This window comes from Heterocephalus glaber, unplaced genomic scaffold (genome assembly GCF_053883595.1).
Source record: "Heterocephalus glaber isolate CG9 unplaced genomic scaffold, H.glaber_assembly_v1.0 deba00001550, whole genome shotgun sequence".
Lineage (NCBI taxonomy): Eukaryota > Metazoa > Chordata > Mammalia > Rodentia > Bathyergidae > Heterocephalus > Heterocephalus glaber.
In genome coordinates, this window is record NW_028258343.1 from 3,037,270 (window position 1) to 3,064,476 (window position 27,207).

Sequence of the window (27,207 nt, forward strand, 5' to 3'; positions counted from 1 at the left end):
GTACTTTGCATGAGAGGCCTAAGTCTTACTTCTCTGCTTCTCTCCTCTACAGTAGATGACACTACATTCTGAAAGATCCAACACTTGAAAACATACACATGCACGAGTCGGGAAAATCAACATGATGGCACTGTGTCTCATGCTATAAAAACTTATATCTGCAGGATCAGGCAAATAATGATGGACAGGTTGCCTTTTACAAGGGATTGTTTCTAGGGGAGACACTAAGCAGGTGCAAGGACTGGTTCCAGCCCAACTACTCCAGTGCCTGTTCCATAGTTGGTGAAGTCATTGTGCATGGCCTGTGAAAAATCCTGTGTCCCTTCTCTGAGAGCCTTTAGAGGGCTTTCCACACTTGGTTTGGAATGAGCCCCTTTGTGGTGGCAAGAGCTGCACTTTTCTTTCTCCCTACCCCCACATAACCAGCTTACATTTTCTGACATTTATTCAAATCTTTTTAGATACTGTCTTAGTTACCTTTCTCATGAGTGAAACAAAATACCCGACACCCAGAGTTAAAGGAGGAAAGGTTTATTTGGCTCACAGTTTGTAGAGGTTTCAGTCCACAGTTAGCTGGCTCCATGGCAGGGTGGCATGGCAGAGGAGAAATGGTCCATGGCAGCCAGGCAGGTAACAGCACTTTAGGCTCTTTCTGTCCCTCGTATTTTATGCAGGCTATTCACCCCAAGGCAAGTGTAGCACTCACACCCTCAATTCTAGCCAGAACTACGCCAGACCAATCAGTGGACTGATTTAGTAGTCAATCTTGATCCCAGCACCACACATTCTAGATCCAGCCCCCTCTGAAAAGCCCCCCACCCCCATGACTCCATGAGGCTTTGGTAGGACATCTAGGCACAGCCATAACATTCTGCCCTTGGCCCCCAGACTCATGCACGTCCCTTTATGCAAAAGGCATTTAGTCCATCTCCGAGAGTTGCCAAAGTCCTAACAGTTTCAGCACTGTTGAAAAGTCCAGGTCCAAAGTCTCCTCTGAGGTTTAAGGCAAACTCTTAACTGCAAGCCCCTGTACAAACGAAAAGGTTAAACACTTCCAACGTTGAATGGCACAAGATAAACATTTCCATTCCAAAAGGTACAAATAGGGGGATAACAAGGAAGGGACCAAAGCAAGACCAAAATCCAGCAGGGCAAACATTAAGTCCTGTAGTTCCATGTCCAGCATCCAAGGCAATCTGTTGCAAGATGTGAACTCCAAAGGGCTTCAGTGGCTCCATCCCCACCCAGCGGTTGTAGTTCCCACAGCTTCTCTCTTAGGCTGGCTCTGCTCCCTCCTTGCAGTTTTCCTCAGATAATCCACATTCCTGGCTTCTCCAAACTTCCACTGTATGTTTGGCTCCACTGCACGTTTGGCTCCACATTCATAGCTTCACACACTGCCCTCTTAGGGGCACCCTGCCTGAAATCTTAGGGGCATCTTCTGAAATCTGGGTGGAAGCCTTCCTGACCTCACAACTCTTGCATTCTGCATGCACCTAAAACCAGCACCATGTGGATGATGCAAGATCTGCTACCAGCTGGAGCAGTAGCCAGGCTTCCTTCTCTCTTGGCTGTATGGGTCGAGTACCTGGATCGCTGAACACTCTGAACTCAATCCCAAGGAACAAATTCTCTAGGCTGTTGCCATTCTGAAACATGGTGCTCTGGAGCTCTTTTCTCAAAGCAAAGTCTTTCACCTTTGAAACTCTGAAGCTACAAAGGGTGGAGTCCTGCTGTTTCTTGTGTTATCCCTGGCCTATCTTTTTTGTTGTGTTCTTCTGAAATACTTGGCTTTTTCTTCCTAATCTTTTCAATGACAAATTTCTCCTCTGCTTCATCAGGCCTCAGCTTTACTGGAGCTTCCTTTCTGAACAAATTGACAGTCTTGAATCATTGTGCTGAGCTCTTTGCTCTTGATTCTCAACATAAATCTGGCTAAAAGCATCCGAGAGTAGCTATGCCTCTGCCTTAAAATTAGACTGTCTTAAAATTTCTTCTACAAGATTAAACTGCCACCCTTAATCTCAGTCTCAGTCAAAGGCTCTGGACATGAGCAAAATACAGGTAAACTTTCTACCACTGCTTAACACACATGTTCTGGAGTCCAACAGCCAACGTAGCCCTTCCCAGCAGAAACCTGAGCTTGGTTCTTACTGGCATCATTTCTATCAGCATTTTTGTCTTCTGAGCTCTGACTATAATCTCCTATCAAGTACAGCCTAAAGCTTTTCAGGGCTACTTTTTCAGCTCGCATCTCTTAGCCTTTCCAAACTCTTCCCACAAGCCAGCTCTAAAGTCCCCTGAACCACATCATCAGGTATAGTCACAGCAACAACCCCACTTCTCTGGTATCAAATTCTGTCTTAGTTACTTTTCTAGTTGCTGAGACAAAATACTTGACACCTAGAGTTAAAGGAGGAAAGGTTTATTTGGCGCACAGTTTGTAGAGGTTTCAGTCCATAATCAGCTGGCTCTAAGATAAGGCAGCATGGCAGAGGGGCATCACAGAAGAGAAACAGTCCACAGCAAGCAGGCAGGTGAGAGCACATTAGGCCTCTTTCTGTCCCTTATATTTTATGCAGGCTACCCACCCTAGGGCAGGTGTAGAACATACTCCCTTAATCCTAGCCAGAACTATGCCAAACCAATGAGTGGACTGATACACACTCTAGATGCAGCCACCTCTGAAAGCCCCTGCCATGACTCTGCGAGACTTTGGGGGGACAGCCAGACATAAGCCATAACATATACTATACTCAAGATGCTATATTTCTCTCTCCCCACTTTTCTACCATCACAGCAATTTAAAATTATCCACTGATTAAAAAGTCTTAGTTCATGGTCTAGTAGTACATTTTTTCAACATTTAGCTCAAAGGGTAGGGAATTACCTAGCTCTCCAGTGATAGATGAAATCCTTGTAGGCAACTTCAGTCCACTAGAAACAATCCCTGAAGGGTATCTTGAAAAGGGAAAATAGACCATTTATCAAAAACGGATCCTGGTTTTTCCTACATAAAAGAGTGATATACACACCAAACGACTTAAATTTTTGCTGCCAGTTTTGAATTTTTATGCATCTAAATGTGTTTCTTACTTTGTTTTGGTTTTGTAGGTGGCTGACTGTTCTTGGGATGAAACAATAAAGATATATGATCCTACTTGTCTTACTGTTATTCCTGCTTGAGATCTACTCCTCTGCTCAGAAACAAGGATGTTGGCTGAAGAATTACTTACAAGCCAATAAATCCACTGTTGAAAAAGTAGTCATTATGCTTTTATATGCTATTAAGATTTCAAATTCTTCAGATTTACCCTGGAATCAGTTTTGAGGCAGCTGATAATAAAGACTTTGGCTCATTCTGTAAGCCCGGTACATAAGCCATATTTCTTAAAATCCTAAGACATAATTGATATTTTGGTGTATCTTCTACCTATTAAAATATAATCTCTGTATTGTATAATGGATTAACATATGAGAGACTATATGGAGAGTCATATGTTTCATTTTTGTCCTTTTTATGTAAAATTTCATCACTACTGTTGATAAAAATTAAATAAACTGCATGTCTTGAATGTATATTGTTTTATGACAGCCCCAATAAGACTGCACTTTAAATATATATATATATATGAATATAATAGTGTGTGTCATGTGGATGTAGTTGTGGCTCACATACGGGCTCTAACATAGATTTAATTTATTCAGTAGTTATTTATTGAGCATCTGTTATGTGCCCAACACATAACTGAATGAGAGTCTCTTCTGAACTGGTGCCATGCTCTAAAAACATAAAATGCTGTGGGTTGAGATCTTCCTGGGTTTTGTTTTTAACATTTACTCAACTCTTTTAGATATTATACACATGTGTCTATTTCTCCCTTCCCATTTCTCTATCAAAAATTTTTTAATTTGTCCTCTAAGCAAAAAGTCTTAGGTCCTATTAAAGGCTTCTAGGAACATCCATGAAACTATTCCTAAGTAATGCTATAAACCCTTCTTGCCACCTCTTTCAATCCATTTGAAAAATTCGTAGATACTAAAAACTGGGGGGAAAAAGTAGTTTAAAAGGAAATTATTAAAATAAATTACTTTGTATAATGTTTTATATAATATTAAAATGTGTGATAAATGGCAGAAATTCTAATTAAATTCTTAAATTTTAAGAATTTTTAAAGAACAAGATATTTGTAATAATCAGCAAAAATAAACTAAAAATATATTTTTATTGTCTTATTTACATATTTTTTATTTGTTCCAGAAAAAAATTAAGACAATTTAAGATACCCAAACAAGCATAAATTCAAAGGTGGAACAAAAGCCATGAAGTAGAACATGGAGTGGGGCTTGAAAATATAGACCTCAGCATTCAGTGAGGTTGCCACTGACTGGGCCAAAGATGTGTGCCCAAGGCTTCTAGCCTCACACGCGTGGTCAGTCACACAATCCCTGAGGGCAGGGACTGTCCTAACCCCAGGCCTGGCACATGCCAAGAAGATGCCAATACATATTTGTTGAATGAATGAATGAATGATCTCTGGGAACATACATACAGCCCATTTGATTCTTACATCAGTAATACCAATATTCAAGTGGACCCCACTTAACACAAGTGGATTGTAATGAATGAAGTGTTCAGGCTCATCCTTAGAGTTGGCACAGGATGAGTCTCTTGGAGCCTTTCCTTGTTGCTTCCCTTCGCGTGAACTAAAGGCATCGCGCCAAAGTGTGGCTCAACACAGCAGGTCCACAGTACGTATGCTCTATCAGAAGTTATAAGGACCTTGAAAAAATACCTAACTCAGATCGTATTTACAATGCAATAAAATTCTTTTCCCTATAGAATGCAAGAGATTATCCTGATAAAATAATTTACTATGTATCTTTTGAAACAAAAATTGTTCATTTAAAAACTAACATCTCCCTCGATTCATTTCCCCCTCTATTTTAGGGAGTTAGAGATGGTTAGAACCCTGACTTCATAATCTATGACTCAGGTTTTTGGGACCTGCTAGTATGAAAGAGTGTGGCTGGATACTTACTTCCCCAGCTCGTTCCCTGGAGCTAGTATTGAAAAGCGAGGAACAGAGGTGGATTCTCTCCTGAAAGAGAATGTGCATGATTTTTGAATTCTTGGTAGCTCATGAGCTGGGCCACTTCTGGACAGCCAGTCTTTCCTTCCAGGTGAGAAGGTCAGCCTTGATCTCCTCTCTGGCCCAGAGCTGCATGGACCTGCAGTGATGCGGCAGCACTTGAGTGGAAGGGAGCTCCCAGCCACCCATCTGAGGTCTGGGCATTCTCTGAGATGCTTTGCATGTGTTACCTTTCAGTCTTTAAAACCTCCCTGCAAAGGAGCCCTCCTGGTTGTCTAAACAAAGAAGGCAAAAGAGCCAGGAAGTAATGAGTCTGGATTTGAAGTCTGCAGTGACTGAATCTAAGCTCTTGGTGCTGCCACTGTGGCTTGCTTAGGAATAACAGAAACTGGCTCCCTGAGAAACAGTCAAGATATAGATCTCTCTGGTGACCAGATCCTGATCATTCCTGAGAGAACTGACAAAAAATCCAGTTTCCAAGTCTGAAGACCTAAAAATCTGAGCCCAAGTCTGAGTGACCCTATTAAGTCCATTGGTCCCTGGGAGATCCAGGCCGAGAGCCAGCTATCCTTTCTGCCTTTGGTGCTTGTTAACTGAGCTCTTCCAAAAATGAGCTCTTATTAATTTCTTACTTAACAGGCCTCTCCTTGGATGTGCTGATCAACTTAACAAGGTTTTACACACACACACACATACACACACACACACACACACACACACTACTGAATACCTCCTGCTGTCCCCACCTAGATCTCCCACAAGGTTTTGCACTTGTTTTGTTCCACCCAAATGTACCTTGCCTATTAAATCAGTTCCTCCTCCTACACGTCTTTTCACTTGTTAATAATCTAAAGCCAAGCTAAATACACGTTGAGGCCAAGCTGAAGACCAACGCACCAATCTCTTCTTTCCCCGTTTCCCACCCCTTTGCTCCAAGCACATTGAAACTCCTATCTTTTTTACTCTCAATATTTCTCCATTTTTGTCTCTTCCCCTCAACCTACCCGCTGCCACAGTTCACGCCATCATTAGCTTTTCTCTGGACAATTGCAGCTTCTTAAATGGCGTGTCTGTTTCCAGTCCTGTGCCCTGAGAGCCATCCTGCTAGACACAGCTGCCGGAGACTGATCTAAATTGCAATCTGATTATCCCAATTTCAGTGTAAAAACCTCTCTTTGCTTGTGAGATCGCCTACAGGAAGAAGTTCTGGCTCACTAAACCGGCTCTGAGGTCTTCTGGGCTAGTCCTGCCTCTCTCTGCGCACTCTTCTTCAAGGTCAACAAGCGCATGCTCACAAGTTCCCCATGGAAATCACACAAGTTTTCTTCTCTTTGTCCAAGCTCATCTGTGTGTCTCAAGTGGCCTGTATTGTCTTTGCAAATTCTTACCCACCATTTAAAAATTACAGTGTGTGAAATGGCTAAAGAGAAAGGCCAGCGACATTAAAATAGCAAAGTTAGGGCCGGGGATTTAGCTCAGTGGTTTCGCCGTCTTCTGCGCAAGCGCAAAGACTGGAGTTCGAGCCCTGGTACCAAAATAAAATAGCAAAGTTAGTGGAGAGAGGATATAATAGAAAAATATATGAGCAACATATAACAAATGGTTAATATCTAGAATTTATAAAGACTCAAAATCACTATGACAACCAAACACAAAAGTGGACAAAGGATATCAATAGACATTTCACTGATGTAGAAAGGCAGATGTTTAATACAGTTCAAAACGGTTTAGTCAGACTGTCTCATCGATGACAAAGAAATGCAGATTAAAACGAGATCCCCCTTTCTTTGCATGTCAGTTTGGCAAATATTTAAAATATTAATAATATCCAATATTGTTTAATATGAGAGCAGTGTTACATTTTTAATAGACAATTTGGCAATAAATCAAGAATTTAAGATACCTTTGACCCAGCAGTTACACTTACAAGATCTTGAAATACCTGAAGTATGTGTCTGAACAGATATTGAAGGACATGCATTACATCACGATTGGTAAATCTTCAATGCCTGTCTACAGGAGAAAAGTGATGTTATAGAACAGTCATTTGAAAGAATAAATGATGTACTGACATGGAAAAGTAGATTAATGTATCAGTTACCTATTTCTATGTAACAAGTCTCCTCAAAACTTTGTATAAAACAACTTGTATTTATGATTTCACAGTTTCTATAGGTCAGGAATCCAGCAATAGCTTAGCTGAGTTGTTCTGGCTGATCTTCTCCTGACATTTAAACTGTCACCTCACCTCTGTCTAGCAGGTCAGCTTCCCAGGTCTTTCACATGGCTGTGAGCAAGCCTCAAGTACTCGCCATGCTGGGGCCTGGCGTTTGATTCCCCCCAGACCAAATGATGGAAGAGAAAGAAAATCCAAGATGAAAGCTTCAATCTTTTACACACAAACCTCAGCAGTGAGCTGCGCCTACTTCCGCCATCTTCTGTTGGTCACGAAGACCATGCTAGTTCAATGTGGGAGAAGTTGACAAGGCTGTAAATATGAGGAGGCAATAGATCGTTAGAGACTATCTTGAAAGCTGATTACCATGATATGATTTTTAAAATAGCAAATTCTAGACACATGGATGATATCCCAATTTTGCTATTTTTAAAAAGGGGGATATATATATATATATTTATTATTTGAGTTTTGGTGCTGAGAATCAAACCCAGGGCCTTAAACTCTACTCATTAGTTATAAAATTTGTTTTCCTCTTACATATTACAATGAGCATGTTACTTTCAAAATAAAAAATAACGACATAAGTCAAATTTTGAAAAAATGTTTTTTCTTTCTCTGCTTCTTCAATCAAACTGATTCAATTACCCTCGGGGCGCTCCCTCTTTTCCTTCTGGAAGGCTTCCCTGCTGCATTAGCTGCATTGTGTTGCCTCCCAGCTACCTGTGAATCCCTAAGGACTAACTGAGTGCTCCTCTTTCAATTCTCCCTGGCTTAACAGCCTACCTAGAACAAAATACTTGCTCTGTATGTTTGTTGAATGAATGAACTGATTGATTTAATGCCACTAATATTTATTGAGTAGCTCTAGAGATAAAGAGCTTTTGTCTAGACCCTTGATACCTTGGCCAGTTGGCCAAATAGCTATTTGACTTCAGATCCACATTCTTGTTCAATTAACCTTGCTGAACATAGTATTGTTATTTTTTTCCCACTCTTCTTCAAGAGTTTATCTAGTAACTGATTTTGTGGAAAGTGGGATTAAAGTTTTTCTTTTTTTTTTTAGAGCCCTAATAAAGAACCTATGCAATAAAATGAAGAAAATGTGCTGTTTCATGCTGCTGTAGGTTTCAGATATTAAGCTAAACAGTCTTGCCTAAATGAAATGGGTAAGGTAGTTCAATCAGCCCCCAGTCTTCTACCTAATGTTATTACCACAAATGGAAGCAGTTCTGATCGCTGGAAGAAATGAATCATCTGCAAACGAGGTCTACACAGCCACTTCATAATTATATTCACTTAGGATATTTAGGCAGCCATTCTTTAATTGATCTCTAGCAACAGAAATCTGCTATTTGCTGATGTCTTTTATCTGTCTATATCTTGAGTAAATACTTACCACACACATACACATAATTTAAACTGCTGCTTCAGACTTATTTCCTAGAGAAATAACACCCGCTCTTGAGCAGAGTTCCTTAAATAGCCAGTAGTGTGTAACCACAACTTTTAGCAATAAAAACCAAGAGCTCCCTGGGGAACCGGAAGCCACATATTTTTATTGTAACGCTGTCCAGTGTTATTCCTGGAAAGTTAGCATCATGGGTCACTGACAAACATTTTCCTGAGTGTCCACCTGTGGCGGACAAGAAAGTGGCTGTACTAGGCGCTGGGCACACGGGCAAGTGGACTGCTTGAGACCGATCTCTCTTTCACCAAAGTGAGCACCTACAACAACAACAACAACAACAACAACAACAACAACAAGCTGGCTCAGGCGAAGGAAAACAGTGATATTGTGAGCCCTGTTGTAATTTTTTTTCCCTCTGAAACTTCAACATCTGGGCTGGAGTGCTGAGTTCAGCCCTGAGGTGGAAAGTAGAAAGTAGAATGGGGGAGAAATGGATCGGGCCACTCAAAGCAAGGTGGTGCAGCCTTTAAGTTTCAGAGGTTGCTTCTCCCGTTGGTGGCTGAGAATAGTGACCCGAGCCAGCAACCGAAAGGGGTGGAGCGCAGGATTTCGAACCCTCTTCCTGGAGCCTGAACCCTGGCAAGGCCACAAATCTCAAGTAGCGAGAATACTAAACCGTGCCTGGCTCTTAGCGAGGACCTCGGCTGAGGGAGCCGCTCTGCTGCTGAGTTCACTACCGGTCCGGGCGCTACTTCCCAGGGCACTGAATTAATAGCAAAGTCACTAAAGTTTGCCACCTGAGGGGGGGGGGGATCTCTTTTTATCTCAAGCCTCCTGGAAGGACACTGTTCACAAGTCCTGCGGGGGCGAAGGCGAACCCCGGCCGGGGGAGGTAAAATCCACTCTCTTGTCCTCCCCTTGCTCCCCAAAGCGGCCCGCGACTGGCCCAAAAGTTGGGACTGTTCGCCGGATCTAACGGGGCGACAAGGAGCCTCGGGGCAGGGCGGAGGGCCCTGGGTTCCTGCCAATCCACTCAACCCCTGTTAACAGCGCACCTAACACCTCCTCACTACCATTCAGGCAGCGTTGTCTCCAGGCTCCTCCAGAGTTCATAGCGGCTACTTGCACTAGAGACTTCGTTTCCACTTTTTTTTTTTTTTTAACATCCTAGCCTCACTTGAGGGTGTGCCCCCAGCCCCCGGATTTGCCAGCGGAAGCTCCCGCAGAGCAGCGCGCTTTCCCCCAAGACCCTCCCGGAAGGGGCGCACACCCGGGTGCGCAGTGCCTGGCGCCGGAGCGGGCCACCCCCGGGCTCCGGAGCCCGCCCCAGCCGCGGGTCCTTTAAATGTGGCCGGGTGGGCGCCCCATCTTGAGTTACTAGGGGCTCCGCCGCCCGGTAGCACCGATGGGTTTTGCTCCCCGCTGCCGCGCTGGGCGAGACTGGGGGGTGGAAAATTCGTTGCAGCACACGGGCAAGGGGCCTGGGGGCGCCCTCACTTGTTGCGACCAATAAGCGGTGCTCGATCCCCGGGCGCTGTTGTGTCTAAAATCGTCTTTAGCTGTGCTTGGGATCCCCTCGACCCGCGCCTCCCGGCTCGGCGGTGGCGGGAGGACGGCAGGAGCCGGCCCGGTGGGCTCTGGGGACCCGAGGGGCGCGGGCCCGTCCCGCCCTCTGGCAGCCGCCCCGCTTCCCTCCGCGCAGCGTCTTCCCCGTGCCCCCGACACGACACACCGCGGCTCGTCACCTACTCGCACTTAGCTGTCGCTAGGATTCCCGCCACTCCTCTCACCCCGGGCCCCCCCCCGCCACTTTTCGGAGTCCCCCGCCCCCGCCCCTGCCTCCCCGGAGCTGCTGCGGGGCAGTCGGACGCGGAGCCGCCTCGCGCGAGGACGCCCGGCTGGAGCTGCCTTTCGCCGCGGCGCCGGGCGGGCTCCCCCGCCGCCCTCGGTCCTCTCCGCGCCCCTCGCGCGGGTCCCCGAGCTCTGCCGCTGCCGGGTGCGCTGGGGCCGGCGCGATGCGGCAGCTGTGCCGCGGCCGCGCGCTGGGCATCTCGGTGGCCATCGCGCACGGGGTCTTCTCGGGCTCCCTCAACATCCTGCTCAAGTTCCTCATCAGCCGCTACCAGTTCACCTTCCTGACCCTGGTGCAGTGCCTGACCAGCTCCACCGCGGCGCTGAGCCTGGAGCTGCTGCGGCGCCTCGGGCTCGTAGCTGTGCCCCCCTTCAGCCTGAGCCTGGCGCGCTCCTTCGCGGGGGTCGCGGTGCTCTCCACGCTGCAGTCCAGCCTCACACTCTGGTCCCTGCGCGGCCTCAGCCTGCCCATGTACGTGGTCTTCAAGCGTTGCCTGCCCCTGGTCACCATGCTCATCGGCGTCCTGGTGCTCAAGAACGGCGCGCCCTCGCCCGGGGTGCTCGCGGCCGTGCTCATCACCACCTGCGGCGCCGCCCTGGCAGGTGAGAGGGCCCCGTGCCGGCCCCCGCCCCACCCCACCGGCGGAGGCCGCGGGGGTCGCTCGGAGCAGCGCCCGCGCTCTCAGATGGGGACACTGAGGCAGGTAGAGGCGGAGAGCGTAGAAGCGGCCGTTTGGCTCGCAAAAGGGACTTTGCCCTGAGACCCAGCGGAGCCCTCCCCAGTGCTCCGACCGGCTCCCTCAGGGCCCCCCACCGAGTAACCAGGCTTCCGACCCCCGCCCCTGTCTGTCCGCCGTGCACTGCCCTTCCCGCCGCCCCACCCGGGCTTCCGCGCTCAGCCCCTTCCTCGGCGAGCAGAGCCCGAGTCTAGCCCCGGACTGAGCCGGAAGGGGGGGCCGAGAACTTCCTCACATCACAAGGGGCTGCCATGGGGGAGGGACGGGGATGAAGCTCGGGCTCCCAAGGCAGTTTGGGGTGCCTGGAGGCATTTGGGGGACTGCGGGCTCGAGGCGGAGGGGGTTGGGGGATACAGGAGCCGGCTAGGGCTGTGGGTTCTGGGGATCCCGGCCCTGGCCTGGAGGAGAGGGGTGGAGGCCACCTTCGCCACGCAATGGCCCGCGTGGGATGAGGAGCCACCAACCAGACTCCCCCTCCCTTCCGATGCTCCAGGGGGCGCCGGCCCAGGGGAGCCAGAGAGCCCACCCCGAGAGCATCTGCGACCTCCACGGCCTCTGACAGGAGCAGAGGAGGACGGGTGACCCGGGACATGTCAGGAAGGGACCGCTCCGTGTGCATCGCGTTGTGCATGACTGAGCTTGGCTGTGGCATTGTGCACGGTGGTCGAGGCACGGTGGGCTTCCCCAGTGGGCAGAGCCGGGGTGCCAACCGCGTCTACTTCCCAACTCCGCGCGTGGCCGCAGCGGGAACCCACCCGCGCCAACCCGGTGTCTTCTCTCTCTTTCCTTCCCACGCTGCGCCCCAGGAGCCGGCGACCTGACCGGCGACCCCCTGGGGTACGTCACGGGCGTGCTGGCGGTGCTGGTGCACGCCGCCTACCTGGTGCTCATCCAGAAGGCGAGCGCAGACACGGAGCACGGGCCGCTCACCGCGCAGTATGTCATCGCCATCTCCGCTACCCCGCTGCTGGTCGTCTGCTCCTTCGCCAGCACGGACTCCATCCACGCCTGGACCTTCTCGGGCTGGAAGGATCCGGCCATGGTCTGCATTTTTGTGGCCTGCATCCTGATCGGCTGCGCCATGAACTTCACCACCCTGCACTGTACCTACATTAACTCGGCGGTGACCACCAGCTTCGTGGGCGTGGTGAAGAGCATTGCCACCATCACAGTGGGTATGGTGGCCTTCAGCGACGTGGAGCCCACCTCTCTGTTCATTGCCGGAGTCGTGGTGAACACCTTGGGCTCCATCATTTACTGTGTGGCCAAATTCGTGGAGACCAGAAGGCAGAGCAACTATGAGGACCTGGAGTCGCAGCCCCAGGGAGAGGAAAGGAAGCCAAGTGGAGACCAGCTGCCGTTCTCGATGGAGGAGCTGCCCAGGGAGGATGGAAATGGTGGGTCAGAGGGCGGGGAGGGAGCAGGTGGCTCGACTCAGCAGAGTGGACCAGAGGCGAAGGGCAGCCCCCAAGGGGTCCTGCTGGTGGCTAGGAGCTCACCCCTATCAGACAGCTCCGAAGAAGGGAGTAGGAGGTCCTTAAAGGATGCATACCTGGAAGTGTGGAGGTTAGTTAGGGGAACCAAGTATATGAAGAAGGATTATTTGATAGAAAATGAGGAGTTACCCAGCCCCTGAAAGGGATGTGCATGTATGTACATATGTACATACAGTTATTTTATATATTAGAAATATTATAATGAGGGGGCTCCCACTTTTATTCTTTGGGGAGTAGGGAGAGGAAGCAGAGAAAGAAACTGAAAGGGACAGAGCAATACAATTAGCACCCATGTGAATTACATAGCTCAAATTTGCTTGTGTATCACAGAGGGAACAAAGATGTGAAGGTGCTTAACAAAGAGAAACAATGGTTTCGCTTCAACTCCTGACACATTTAGTTTTTGTCTTTATAACCATAACCAAATACCTGCATGTACCAAGAGTCCTTCAACCAACACCTCCGAAGATGATGACACTGCTTAATAAATTCAAAGATTACCCTCAGGGGCACGTTTTTGATGATAGAACTACAGTTGTTATTGCCAGCAGGGCAAAGAGTATATTGTTGAAATAACAGAAATAAATACACTAAATTAATGTTTACTGTTTAGAGTCATCTGAAATGTCATGTTTACTCTAATTTTTCTTCACTTGTTTTTAAAAAAATAAATGTTCTACTATTCTATATTGGTAGAAAATGAAGCTATTTTGACAATATGAGCTTTTCGCTTTGATTATGAAGTCTCAAGTTTGCTTTGAGTAATTGTAAAAATATTTTAAATGTTGTTTTGGTTTCTGGCTTTATAGTATTTATTATTGAATGCCATAGTCTTTGAAAAAGTCAGTTTTACTGTGTGATATTCTTTCCAGCAAATGCAATGGCTGAGATATAATTGTGTGTTGACTGCAGCCCAGCCAGAAGAGACACCCTCCTGTAAGCAATTCCAAGTCGCACTGCACATGTTACAAAAAGACCAGCTACTATATTCACATCATGATATTTTTCTATCTTAAATTTGTCAAAATAAAGTATGAGTCTGTTAAAAGATGTGTTGTTAGAAACCTATTTTGGACACATTTATGTCCTCTTGCTGCTGTCCGGTTCTTGTTCACCTTCATTGTGGGGTGTGCAGTCTCAGGAGAGCAGGCAGCAGCCTCCTGGGAACTTTCTAAGTTAACATGGCAGCGTGATTCCAAACAATCACAAGGACACATTTTTCCAATGAAGGAAACCATTACGAAGTGAAGGACTGTCTCATGCTGAGGGGTGAAAGCCATCCACAGTGGACATGGTGTTTGAGATGGAATAAATAGTAGCATCTTCGGAGGGGAAGCCCTCTGTGCACCCTGCAGGAGAGGTACTTTGTCAGTCAAGTGCTCTTAGTTGTCAGCATATTCTCAATACTCACACATGGTAGCATCTTATATTTTTCTTCCTTAATAATAATTTAAAAAAGCAAACATGAAATTTTGGCTCCATCACTTTGGTTCCACAAGCTGGTGAGCAAATATAATTGTGGCAATTTCTAATTGGTCCTGGCTAACTGGTTTTCACAGGCAATCAGTGGCTTCCATAGGTACCTAGGAGCCATTTGAGGTGCAGGAGCCCTCCCATGGCAGCATTTAGAAGTGGTTAGCCAGAATTATAATAACTTTTAAAAAATAGCCATTACTTCTAACTTCAGCTTGCCAGAGGGCAATGTACTGTTGCAACACTGTGAAGCTGAGAATTAATGAAAAGCAGCAAAGTTCAATGAAGTCTGGTTTTTTGTTATACCACTGTCAGATAAATGGATAGAATGATTGTTTTTCACTGAAAGAAATTCCCCTTTGATTACAAGTGTAAGTTGGCATTTATTACAAAAGATTAATTCTTGCCAACAGACTTGTAGAGGTGACATATTAGAGTTCTCCAGAAAAACAGAGAGAGATTTTAAGGAATGAATAGGAATTAGTGATTTTGGGGGTGGGAGAGTGTGAAATCTGTACCACTGGAAGCTCAGTCCCTGTGTTGTCTTGAGGCAGAATTCCCTCTTCTGAATCTTTGTCTGTAAGGCCTGCAACTGACCTGATGAGGCCCACCCACAGGGTAGAGGGTAATATGGCCGACTCCAAATCATTGTAAACATTAATTGCATCTTAGAAATGTGTCTTCACAGTGACATCTAGACTGCTGGGCATGGACGTAACCATCACAGACACCCATAGGTGGAGAGGACGAGAGGTGGTGTGAGATAGGGTAAGAAAAATCCAGGAAGACCAGCAATAGGAGTTCTGTCACATCCTTTCACTTGAAAAACACTTGGGAGTCTCTACAAATAATAAGGAAGCAAGTGGCAGGGCAAGCAGCACGTCAATGCTGGAGTTTGTTGCCAGAAAGTGCACACAGGTGGCAGACCTGGCCTGGCTTCTAAAGCCGTCCTCCACTGCATATAGCCCTGGGGCTGGCTCTGGTGTACCCTGACATTCAGCTCTGGCGTGGCCTCCTTGTGACGGGCAGGAAGGAGGGTATCACTGCGGGGATTCATCTGAAAGTCATTCACTATGGCTGCTTGGTTGATCCAGTCTTTGCATCTCATTTCTGGTGACTCAGAGTCTCCTTCTGAGATGACACTTCACCTTGTATCTAGCTGAGTTCCTGCCTCAATAATCTTTTCCTGCAGTTCTTCAGGACGGAGGACCTACCTGTCACTTCTCAGCTGGAACTGGTCTCAGAAACTAGCATGTCAGAGAGAGTCCAGTGCCGGCCTGCAGCTGGCCCCTTCCTCTGAAAGCTGTCTGACACTCTATTACTAATGGAGGATAGATCAGCCAGAAACTCTGGGGCAATGACTGCTCAGGCTGCAGAAATGAGAAGGTGTGTGCTGTTACTTGAGGTGGCTGAACAGTGGCCTAAAACCCTGCAAGACCAGCAATCATGCAAAAGCAGTTGCTTGTTGTCCTGGGGCCCACCTCTCTAAGTGATTCATAGCAACACTCGAGAAGACAAAACTGGGTGAAACTTACAAGTTGTTAGATGCCTGAAGACTTTTTGCATCTCAGTTTGGGAATATTTCTGATGGACTTAGTTTCAAGTTCATGGATTCATTCCTGTCTGCCGATGAGCTCATCAAAGACACTCTTCATTTCTATCCCATTTGGGTTGTTTTTTTTTTTTTTTTTTTGGTCTAGTATTTCCTTTTGACTCTTCTATGAAACTTTTCAACTTTTTTTTAGTGCCCACATATGAATGAGAACGTGCAGTATTTATCTTTCTGTGCCTGGCTTATTTCACTTAACTCAATGTCCTCTAGTTCTATCTATGTTGCTTGCAAATGACAGGATTTCATTTTTTTAATGGATGAATGGTGTTCCACTGAGTATATGTATCACATTTTCTTTGTTGGTTCATCCATCAGTGGGCACCTTGGTTAATTCCTTATCTTGGCTATACAATCTTATTATGATGTGTCAGTCTTTTAGTGAACTTCTGTCTTGGGCTACCTCCTTCACAAGTATTTCTTAGCACACCTCTACTTCCCCGTGGATGGGACAGGAAGCTAAAGAGGCCTGAGGTGGGAGAACAGCTCTTCCTCCAGGAAAGCTAGGTTCTGGTGCAGCTTTGCCTCTAGAGAGTAGGCCTTTGTTATGGAGAATCCCCTGGGCACATTTCACAGTGATTACTCTTCCCCTTCTCTGCCAGAGCATAAGGGGATCTGTGGGGCTCCTGGAGATCAAACTTATGAAAATGTGGGTGCCTGCTACACTGTGTTCCCCGGGAATTTCTCATGCTCCTGATAATCCATATTCTATCTCCAGAATTTTGCTAAAATTATCATTTAACTATTTCTACCAGTTTTCAGCTCCAGTGGCTTCTGATCCAGGTAAGGGACTCTCAGTGTAACTTTCTGGATTCACCTGACTCTCTAGACTTAGAGGTGACAATTTGCCCCAAGACTTCAGTTTTCTAATGAGTCCAAGACAAGTCACTGACGTACAGTACATTCATCCTTTTTCTTGTAAGAATGAGAATAATAACTTCTGAGCTCTTTTTCTTCATGTTGGAACTAAAACCAGAAGTCTTGGGTGAAAACTTGAAAAGCCTGCTCTATTTCTATAAAAACAGAAGTTGTAAAGAGAAGTTAGAATCACTTATAAAATGTATATGTTATGATGTGTATCTAGATGTCCCTCCAAAGCTGCCGCAGGCCCAGCCTGAAGACGGCCCTTTGCATTCTCTTAACTTCCTTCCTCCCCACTACTCCCTTTCTCCTCCATAGATTAGATAATCAAACAGACTGTGCTGTGTATTGTTGTGCTTTTTGTAGACCCTGGATGGCACAGCCCCAGGCGACAGCTACACTATGTATCCTTCCCTGTTCCCTTCCTGCACATGCCCCGATGATGAAACAATCATGCTACATTTCATCTAGGCCACGTGGTATTATTTGCCCCGCCTTCTCTTCCTGATGCCTTCCACTATAAAGAGCGTGTGGGACTCCAGGTGGCCATTAGCTCCCAACATGCTATGGTTCCACCTGGTCCCAGATTTCAAGAATACTCTTGGTTTCTTCATTTTTCTTCATCTCCCACTGCTCTCCCTGGCTTCAGACCCTACGTTGTGTGCGTAGCGGCACAAAGCCTCATGCAGACATAGGTGGGGGTTTTTCAGGGGTGGCTGAATCTAGATTGTGTGATTGATTCATGGGGCAATGCTAGGATTAAGAGTGAGTGATTATTAAATCAGTCCACTGATTTGTTGGGCAATGCCCTAATCCCAATAGGCTGGATACAATATAAGGGATAGAAAGAGGCTTGTCTTGTCCTTTACTTGGTTGCTTTGCTACCTTCTGCCTGCCATGAACTATTTCTCCTCTGTGATACCTTTCTGCCTTGCCACCCTACCTTGGAGCCAGCCAATTATGGAGTGAAACCTCTACGACCTATGAGTTAAGTAAACCTATTCCTCTTTAACTGTGGGTGTCGGATATTTTATCTGAGCAATGAAAGAAAAGTAACTAAGAATTTGGCACCAGGGAAATAGGGTCATTGCTGTGACTGTACCTGACTATGTGATTTAGGAGACTTTGGAGCTGGCTTATGGGAAGGGGAAGAGTTAGGAAAGATTTGGAGATGCCAGCTGAAAAAGTAAAGCTGGAATGCCTTAGGCTGTATTTTATGGGAGATTCTGGTCAGAGCTCAGAAGACCAGAAGGCTGATAGAAACGAAGCCAGTAAACACAAGGCTCAGGAGGTTTCTGCTGGAAAGAAGAGCTTCATTGGCTGTTGGACTCCAGAACATGTGTGTTAGGCCTTGGCAGAAACTTTGTCTGCATTTTGCTCATGTCCAGAGACTGCCTGAGACTGAAATTAAGGGCAGCAGTCTAATCTTGTTGAAGAAACTTTAAGATGGTCTATTGTTGAGGCAGTGGCATGGCTACTGTTGAGTGCTTTTAGCCAGATTTATGTTGAGAATCAAGAGCAAAGAGCCCAGCATAATGATTCAAAAGACTTTGAGATTGTCCAGTATGGAAGCTCCAGTAAAGTTGAGGCCTGATGGAACAGAGGAGAAATTGGCCACTGAAAAGATAAGAAAGAAAAAGCCCAGTATTTCAGAAGAAGACAATAGAAAAGGTGGCCTGAGGACATCACAAGAACAAGCAGAACTCCATCCTTTGTAGCCTCAGAGTTTCAAAGGTGAAAGACTTTGCTTTGAGAAAAGAGTCCCAGAGCACCATGTTCCAGAATGGCAGTGGAATAGGGTAGTTGTTCCTCAGGATTTTGTTCATAGGCACTGGACCTCTACAGCCAAGAGAGAAGGAAGACTCACTACTGTTCCAGCTGGTAGTAGGCCTTGGCATCATCCACATGGTGCTGTTTTAGGCACATGCAGAATGCAAGAGTTATGGGGTCAGGAAGGCTTCCACCCAGATTTCAGAAAAAGGCCTGGGAGGCCAGGCAAGGTGTCCCCAAGAGGGCAGTGCATGAAACTGTGGTTGTAAAGCTGAAGGTGCAGTGGAGACCCCAGAAGTTTGCAGAAGCCTGGAACATGGACCATCTGAGGAAAACTGCGAGGAGAAAGCAGAGCCAGCCTAAGAGAGAAGCTGTGGGAACTACAACCGCTGGGTGGGGATGGAGCCACTGAAGCCCTTTGGAGTTCACGTCTTGCCACAGATTGCCTTGGATGCTGGACATGGAACTATAGGACTTAATGTTTGCCCTGCATGATTTTGGACTTTGTTTGATCTCATTCCTTTGCATCCCCCATTTGTAACTTTTGGAATGGTAATGTCTATCTGTGCCACTGAGTGTTCGAAGTGCTTAACTTTCTTTTTATCTGTATAGGGGCTTCCAGCTAAGAGTTTGACTTAAATCTTAGAGGATACTTTGCACTTGGGCTTTTCAGCAATGCTGAAAATGTTAAGACTTTGGCAACTCTCGGAGATAAACTAAATGCCCTTTGCATAAAGGGATGTGCATGAGTCTTTGGGGGTTCAGGGGCAAAATATTATGGTTTGTGTCTAGATGTCTCATAAAAGCATCATGGAGTCATAAGTGGGGCTTTTTCAGAAGTGAATGAATCTAGATTGTGTGATTGATTCATGGTACCGTGGTAGGATTAAGGTTGTGTGATTACTAAATCATTCCACTGATTGGTTTGGCACCACCCTAATCCTGGTAGCCTGGATACAATATAAGGAATAGAAAGAGGCTTGTCTTGTCCCTTGCTTGCTTCTGCCCACCATGAACTATTCTGCCCACCATGAACTATTTCTCCTGTGTGATACTTTTCTACCATGCCACCCTAGCTTGGGCCCAGCTAATTATGGACTGAAACTTCTACAAACTGTGAGTAAAATAAACCTTTCCTCTCTTACCTTATGGATGTTGGGTATTTTATTTCAGCAACAAGAAAAGTAACTAAGATAGAATTATAATGTATATTCTAAGGTAGTTCTAAAAGAAAATAAAACCATCCAAAGCTACTGGCCCTTCTGGCAACCTCTGCTCATCCATCCTGTAGGTTGCAGGCTGGCCATCCCTACACTCAGCTGTGATGCTGTATGGATGATGTGGCTGTGGATACCATTTGAATCCAAGTCCATGATGAACAAGAATCAGCACATGCTGGGACTAGTGTGACAGGGGAGTTACGATTGGTATCAATTCTTCCCTCTCTGTTGTGGGGTGCTTAACTTCTGTCTAAGTCTCTCCCGCTTCCAGATTTTCTTTTACCATGTTTGAACTACCTGCTACGATGTCTGTTATTTTCACGTTAACCTCTCAGTGATGACTGCTGATCTCTAGATACCATGTTGGGGTGCCAGGCTGGATCTCTCCCTGGCCTCTCCCCCTTTACTTACCTAAGCATTACTTTTGATTCTGGATCTGTTTCTTTCCTCATCTGCTTTGTCCTGGTCCTGAGATAAAACAGCACAATTCAAAAGAAAGCCTATGCATAGAATAGAGTATAACGGATTATCAAGATGTATGACCAGTAAATTCAAATCCTCAGTCTCACCTGGGAGCCATCTCCTCACACTTTGAGCTTGTGTAGTTCACAAAGAGTTGACTGTCTCCTTCTACCCTCAGGACTCAAGACCAGCCAATGCAATCAAAGCATTTCCTCTGCTTCACTACCTAGAATGCTCCTGGGACCTGGTCAAAGCCCAAGCTGTGTGAAGATATTTCAGGCAAGGCTGAAGTTTTGTATTGGTTTTTCTTACTAGACTTGAACCAAACTTGAGGGTTGAGTAGGGTGAGTAGGATGGGGCAGATGTCCTGTTGCCATGCTAGCAACTGGAAAAGATATAGTAGAAAGGAAACAACACAGGGTGGATCAGGGAGAGGAAGAAGAGGAAGAGGAAGAAGAGGAAAAGGAGGGGGTGGAGAGAGGGAGAAAGAGAAAGAAAAAGAGAGGAGAGAAGGGAGAGAGAGAGAGAGAGAAGTCTATGGGAAGAAACTGAGTCCTCGTGATGTTACTTAGCCCTGGTATTAAGCTGATTTACACCTTAAGATCACCCTATCCCTCAGATATTTTCAGTTATATAGACAAAGTCTTTTTACTATTGTTTGTTTTGTTGTTATTTGCTAAGCCATTTTGAGTTAGGATTTCTGACACTTGCAACCCAGAGTCCTAAGTGACACAAACATGAATTCATGGTTCCCATCCAACAGAGATGGATGAAAGAACAAAAGAGGGTTTTTGTTTGCTTTGCCTTTTTTTTTTTTTTAAGACTGGGTCCCACTATGTAGTCCACACTGGCCTTGAACTCACTATGTAGCCCAGGTTGGCTTTGAACTTGCAATCTACCTGCCCACCTTCCCGAGTGCTGGGATTACAGTGTGTACCATCATACTGGTTTATTTGTTAGCTTTGTTTTTTATTTTCCATCACACAACTTATCTTACTGTCACCTCTTATGCCCAACCTGGGATTAGATAGATACTCCTCTCTGGTCCTTCAAAAGCTACCAAATAGCATGTGTCACCCAGTGGATTCAAACATGATTTTACCTTCTGTCTTCTTCAGTTTATAATTCAATTGATTCCTACATTCATGCTTCATGAATTCACTGGAGTTTGTGGAATGCTGTGCATTGTACACTGTTAAAAATATTAACACCTAGTACTTATTATTAGAGTGCTTTCTCTTTGCTAGGTGGGGCTCCGAGTGTTTGATAGTTCATTCTCACAACATTCCTACAGGTTGGCGTTAGCATTATCCCAGTCATACAAGGGTCAACCTGAGCCATTCGCCCTCGGTCTCATAGCTATGTAGTGACAGGTGGTGTGGGATTTGCTGTGAAGCCAGGGGTCTGGCTGCACTGCTCACACATCTCCCCACCATGCTGTTCTGCCTCTGGGAGAGAAAAGCAGTCAGTTTGGCATCATGAAGCTGTTGGTAGGAGCAGGTGCTAAGCAGGTCCAGGGACTGTGAGTTGTGCAACTCAGTGAAGACCCAGGCTCATCCAAACTCCTTTCTCTTGTGCTCAGAAGGAAGAAAAACAGCTTTATTTATAGAAGCAATGTCTGTGCACGTGTGTGTGTGTGTGTGTGTGTGTGTGTGTGTGTGTTTGTGTGTGTGAATCATTTTTCGTGAGGGCTGAGAGACCAAGAGAGCAGTTGGGGACCATGAAAAGCAGAGTACAGGAAGGGACTCAATTTTTCAAGCATCCTTGCACTGTGCAACCTTCAGGGTCAATCTCTCCTTCAGTATTCAACTTGCTCTTTCACCTTCTCACCTTGCATAACCTTGGAAAATACAGACTGTCTCTAGGATTTCTAAGGATTCTTGGAGCATACTCCCTCCACTCCTTTCCACTGTTTAATGCCACTGATTACTTCCTGCCTCAAGTGTGCTGATCACTTTTTAAAAAACATGTTCATAATAGAATTAACATAATTTAAATATAAATTAGAAACCATAAAACTTGTTCATTCTAAAAGTGCCAATTACTAAAGCCTTTAATATATTTACAGAATTGTACAACTCTAATGTTTAATTTTAGAGCACCACTGTCTAGTTTTAGAACATTTTCATCATCCAAAAAAGAAATTCTGTATGCATTACAAGTCACTGCTCATTTCTCTCCAATCCCCCTAGCCCCTGGCAGTTCCTCATTTACATCTTATGTTCATGGATTTCCATGGCCTGTGCGGTGAATTAACTAACAGTCAACTTGTAATGCCCAGCTGAACTGAGTCAGCATGGTCCTGGGCATGGAAGACCCACATGAGGATTGTTGCCAACAGCACAAAAAGAGAACTGGAAGGGAAGATAGTGGGCTGTTGATTTTCTAGGATAAGATTGCTGTGATTGGTTTTCCTGATGCAAACCTGGCTGTTGTCGAGGAGCTCTGATCCACATTGTCCCTGGGAATGGTTGCTGTTTTTGTCAGGGGAGCTCTGATCTTCACTGTGAACATCACTTCCTGGCTCTAATGTGGATCACTCAGCCTGGTGGCACAAATCCTTCACCTCACTGGTGCAGGTTTTCTGGCTTCCATCACTGGCCTTTGGGCCTTTCAGGTGCAGATCCTCAATACAGACAAGCATGAGACATTGCTGTGGGCTGTAGGCCACTGGCTGGACTTGTGGAAGACATTGCCTTGGTCTTTAGGACTTTGGCTGGACTTGTGCAGAACATTGCTGTGGGATCCAGACCCTTGGCTGGATTCTTTGGGTTTCTAGCATGCGGCTAGATCTCTTGCACTCCTCTGCATTTGACTTTTTGGGTGACTATTATAAAAATAATCCTATAAATTTTGTGTCCTGTATTAAATCTATTCCCTTGCAAACCCTGACTACAACAGCCAACAGGCAGAGAACTTCTTGCTATCCTAAAATTGTTTTTTCAGATTCCTCTTCCCAATCTTCTTGTGGACTTCTGGTTTTTCCCAAGGTACTACGAATACAAAATTGGCACTGGGTTTCAGTTGATAAAATTTATTGAACACTTGAAGCCACCTACTATACTGGGGAAGATGAAAACTTGAAAGTCAATACCAGAGGTCCCTGCTCTTAGAGTTTCTGAGTCTTCCTCTTTCCTTGCTGCTCTGCAGCTCTAACTCAGAAGAGTCCCTTTCCTTGGCTACCTTTATCCAGACTCAAGACTCATTTTCTCAATTTCCTCATTTTCTCAATTTATTTTTCTCAAGAAGTAACCAGAAAGGCTAGAACAGAGTTTTCTAAAAGAACATATCTCTAATAAAATTCAGAACTTTCTAGAATGTGGAAAAGGTAGTCATTTCCTTGGGGGCATCATGGCAAATTTTTTTGAAAAGTGCATTATGGGAGGACATTATATATAATGTCCATGTTTATTTTTCAGAAGTATTTATATTGGTGAATTAATTTCAATTTTATGAGTTTTATCATATTAAACAATATGTACTTAACAGGAAAACAAAATATCAATAAAATAAAATATTAAATTTTTAACGTATAATGAGTGTTTAGAATAAACATCAACTGTTTATCTGCTTACAAAACCTAAAAATTTAACAGCAGAAGTAAATTCCTACATGAACTACAATGAAGAAACAAACAAAACTCTACCACACAAATAATCTTTGTTTTCAAATAATGAGTGAATGGCAGCCAAATTGCCAGATTTTTTTCTTTCTTGGTGGGTTTTTTTGTCATCAAAATGTAGGGAATTTTGAAGGAAACTAAATCTCTTGAGTGTCATTGTTCTAAAAATCTCAATGGCACATCTGTCATTTCTCTATAAATCCTTCAGATTTGGACGAGTAGAATGATAAAGTCCTGCTATGAAGCCTTTTAGTTCAGATAGTGAGGTGTCATGATAAATATATTTTTGACGCACATAGAATGTTTTACTTGTATTTCATTATTAGTGTATTTCAAAACACCTTGTAGCATATCATCTGTAACAGTTTCCAACATTGAATCACAATGTTGGCATTCTGACCAATAGGTTTCACCCCTGGCAAGAACCTAATAACATTTTCTGACCTAGTTCTAACATTGGATCATTCAGGCATACAGTGGACCCTCAAGTTATGATTGTCCTGACAAATGAAGAACTTGGGTTAATTAGATTAAAGTAAGATTCATCTGGCTCTTGTTATCTATAGCATGTACCCAGGTAAACAGCCAGATCTCAGCTGTATTGACTTACAACAACTCAAGTAGCCTTTGGGAACTGATAGAGTTTGTAAGTCAAGGGTCCACTGTATATACATGTATTTATGCTACTAGTGTATTATTTTTTCATTGATTTAATTAACAACTATTCTGAACGAGTGCAAAATTCTATAGTATAACTCAAATAAGAATTAATTCATAGTTTATGTCATTAAATATGTTTGAAAAAGGCATGTGAGTCATGCCTGTTTGTCATTCATTCCTTTGTCATCACAGAAAATATTTTAGAAAATGAAAGTAAAAGAATAAAAGCCATATTTTTCTCAAATCTCTCTTTATTGTAAACAAACTTGGTAGATTTTCAAAGTTTTGAACAATCTAAAAATGGATTAGTCTCTGTGATATGTTCTAGCAATAATTTATAAAATGAACTTGGTATCGCAGAAAGAACAATTACTTACTAGCAAAAAGCATGCCTTTGGTTTTGTCAGTCCATGTGACATAATTCCAAATATGTTTGATCCCATTTTGGCTTCTGATCAATGTCCTCTTTGGATGTATTGTAAAGAGAATTTTTGATTCTACTCATCTGATGGCAAACTACTTGGTTTAAAAAGTATAAAAACCAATTCATTTTGATGGTTTGGTACTTGACACACAATACCTAACTTAGAGATATTTGAAAAGTGGATCAAATTTGTTGTTTTTTGTTTTGCTACTTGGCTTCATATAGATCGTGCATGTGTTGTGTGTGTGTGTTTCCTTGTGTTAAAGATCACTTAATGAATGAGAAGTGCTGTGGATCTTGGGCTAGGCTTTCCATACAGTTATGACCAGAGTGCTAATCTATCATGTGATTTAATATAATACTAGCAGCTGTAAATCTCTACTGGGTAGCACCCTTGCCTTGGATTTGCAGTAATGAATTCAGGTCATGACAGCAACTCAGTAGTCCTGACTGCATGTAGAGTGCTTTCTTACTGATTGGCCGACTCTCTGGAGGACTACCATTCTTTCTCATCAATAATTGCTGCGCTTAGTAACTCTCACAGCAGTCCACAATGAGCAACCCAGTTCAAATTGCTAGTTCCTGTTTCTCCCTTAAGAAATAATGATCAATTTTCAGATGAATTGGGCAAGCAAGTGGGAAAAAGTTTTACATTTTGCAGTTCACCTACTGGCTGTCCTCCAAACTCTGCAATGTATTTCATAAATGTTATTACTGAGTTGGTAAGCAGCCATTTCTGTAGGCACTTACTGTCATTGCAACAGTATAAAGGGAAATTCACTTTGCTTAATATTCCCTAAGCCTTCCAGTGCACTGCTGTAATCATAGGATGGCGCTGCCTTTTTCATCTGATGAATGACTCTGTAAGCAAATATTAGCCTCTTTAACTCCATAACCATATGGAGAGATGATTGTGGAAAGGGTACAGAGGCCAGACGGTATACCCCACAAAGGCAGGCATTCTGGCAGTCTTATCAGCTCTCATACTTCCTGGGCCCAACACTATGCTCAGAACTTGGCCTAGCACTCAAATACTGATCGACTAACAAAAGAAAGTGAAATAAAAGCACAACTTGGCGTGTTCTCATTCCACTGGGAACAGTAGTGGATTATAAGCTTCTTTTAAGATGTCCTGATAGGTAAGCCTGATTTGCCATTCTTAGAAAATCCAATGCTATAAGATGAATCTGTTGCAAGAACAGGCTGGGTAATGCACAAAAGGCAGAGGGAGAGGGATGATCTGGTGCAGTGCATTTGGAGTTCTCTGCTTAGCCAGGAAAAGTGTTTTTGCCCAGCATCCTGGCACCCTGAGGCTCCCTGCAGTGAGGTTTTAGGAGACTTGCCCTGACTCAATCCAATAAAAATGTTCCTAAAGAAACTTTTTTTTGGCTAGGATGCTTATTTTGAAAAATAATATAGAACATTGTTAACAATTCAGGCAAGGAAGGTAGAAATAGGTCAGACAAAAAACGAAGGGTGAAGTTGGCTTGGCCTTTATTTAATCGTTTGAACAGTATTTGAAATAGCTCTTGGCAACTGAAATTTGTTCTGTATTTTGGAGTTAATATCTGTGCCAGGATTTCTATCATTCCTCTAGGGGCAGTGATCGATATAACTAATAGGAAATGACTAGACTGGGCTTGAAGGGGGCCCACAGTAGAAGATATCCTGGGGTACCCGTCAGTTATGTCTGACTTTGGAGAAATGTGGGTCTCCACAGAGCAGGAAGCAGCCACTGAGTTAGTGCTGACTTACCTCAACCGAGAGAGGTGATGTCTAAGGAGAATGTTAAGAAATAAGAGATTGCAAGAAAGTGAACCAAGGAAGTGAGGGAAGAATACACAGAAGAAGGTGAATGAGTTGAAATCAAGGAGGCCTTTTTCATTTTTAATTTTTTTTGGCACCAGGGATCAAACTTGGGTCCTTGTGCTTGTGCAGCAGGCGGCGAAACCACTGAGCTAAATCCCTGGCCCCAAGGAGGCCTTTTATAAAGGACAGCAGAAGAGGTTGCTAGTACTAAAAATGAACCATTGACCTCGATGATGTCCAAGATCCCTTTAGTGCCATGGAGTTTGCATCCCAGCACCACAACAATCTAAGTCACACCCATGAAAATCTCTGATTAAAAATGAAAAAGAAAAAAATGTAGCCACTGAGTCAAATGTAATAGGAAAAGGTGCATGTGGTCAGAGATTCTATTTGAGAATCCAATAGAAGGAGGATTTATAACTTTAATGTTTCCACAAGAAAAGTTGAGGAAGTCTTGCTTTCCCTTTAGAAGACAACTTAATTACTGTTAGAGGAAGAAAACACAATTACCAAGTCCCCAGTTATGTTAATAG

At 44.5% G+C, this 27,207-nt stretch overlaps 2 protein-coding genes and 1 long non-coding RNA gene across 6 annotated transcripts in view; 2 read left to right on the forward strand and 1 right to left on the reverse strand.

The window, feature by feature from the left end:
* The window catches only part of Pex7 (peroxisomal biogenesis factor 7), a 67,657-nt gene extending 63,429 nt beyond the window's left edge, over positions 1 to 4,228 (forward strand). For 2 of the 3 annotated variants that reach the window (XM_013068052.3, XM_087190019.1), the window contains one exon: positions 3,115 to 3,575. Coding sequence is in view for 2 of the 3 variants with exons in the window: in XM_087190019.1 (XP_087046145.1) it covers positions 3,115 to 3,186 (72 nt within the window). In the remaining variant the exon portion in view is untranslated. Of the gene's footprint in view, positions 1 to 3,114 lie in introns of all 3 variants that reach the window. The other variant, XM_004871475.4, reaches the window with a different exon arrangement.
* LOC110347042 (uncharacterized) lies at positions 527 to 10,453 on the reverse strand. 2 transcript variants are annotated; one of them, XR_015442480.1, is made up of 3 exons: positions 7,498 to 10,453; positions 5,043 to 7,106; positions 527 to 2,961 (listed from the first exon to the last, which is right to left on the reverse strand). It is a non-coding gene; the product is annotated as an uncharacterized LOC110347042 (long non-coding RNA). The 2 variants fall into 2 exon arrangements; XR_015442479.1 differs by having other exon boundaries at positions 527 to 2,403; positions 2,891 to 7,106.
* A 111-nt stretch (positions 10,454 to 10,564) lies between these two features.
* Positions 10,565 to 14,103, forward strand: Slc35d3 (solute carrier family 35 member D3). Its single transcript, XM_004871473.3, has 2 exons — positions 10,565 to 11,134; positions 12,075 to 14,103. The coding sequence occupies exons 1-2, from the start codon at positions 10,696 to 10,698 to the stop codon at positions 12,902 to 12,904; spliced, it is 1,269 nt and encodes a 422-aa protein (XP_004871530.2). The 5' UTR covers positions 10,565 to 10,695; the 3' UTR covers positions 12,905 to 14,103.
* The last annotated feature ends 13,104 nt before the right edge of the window (positions 14,104 to 27,207 follow it).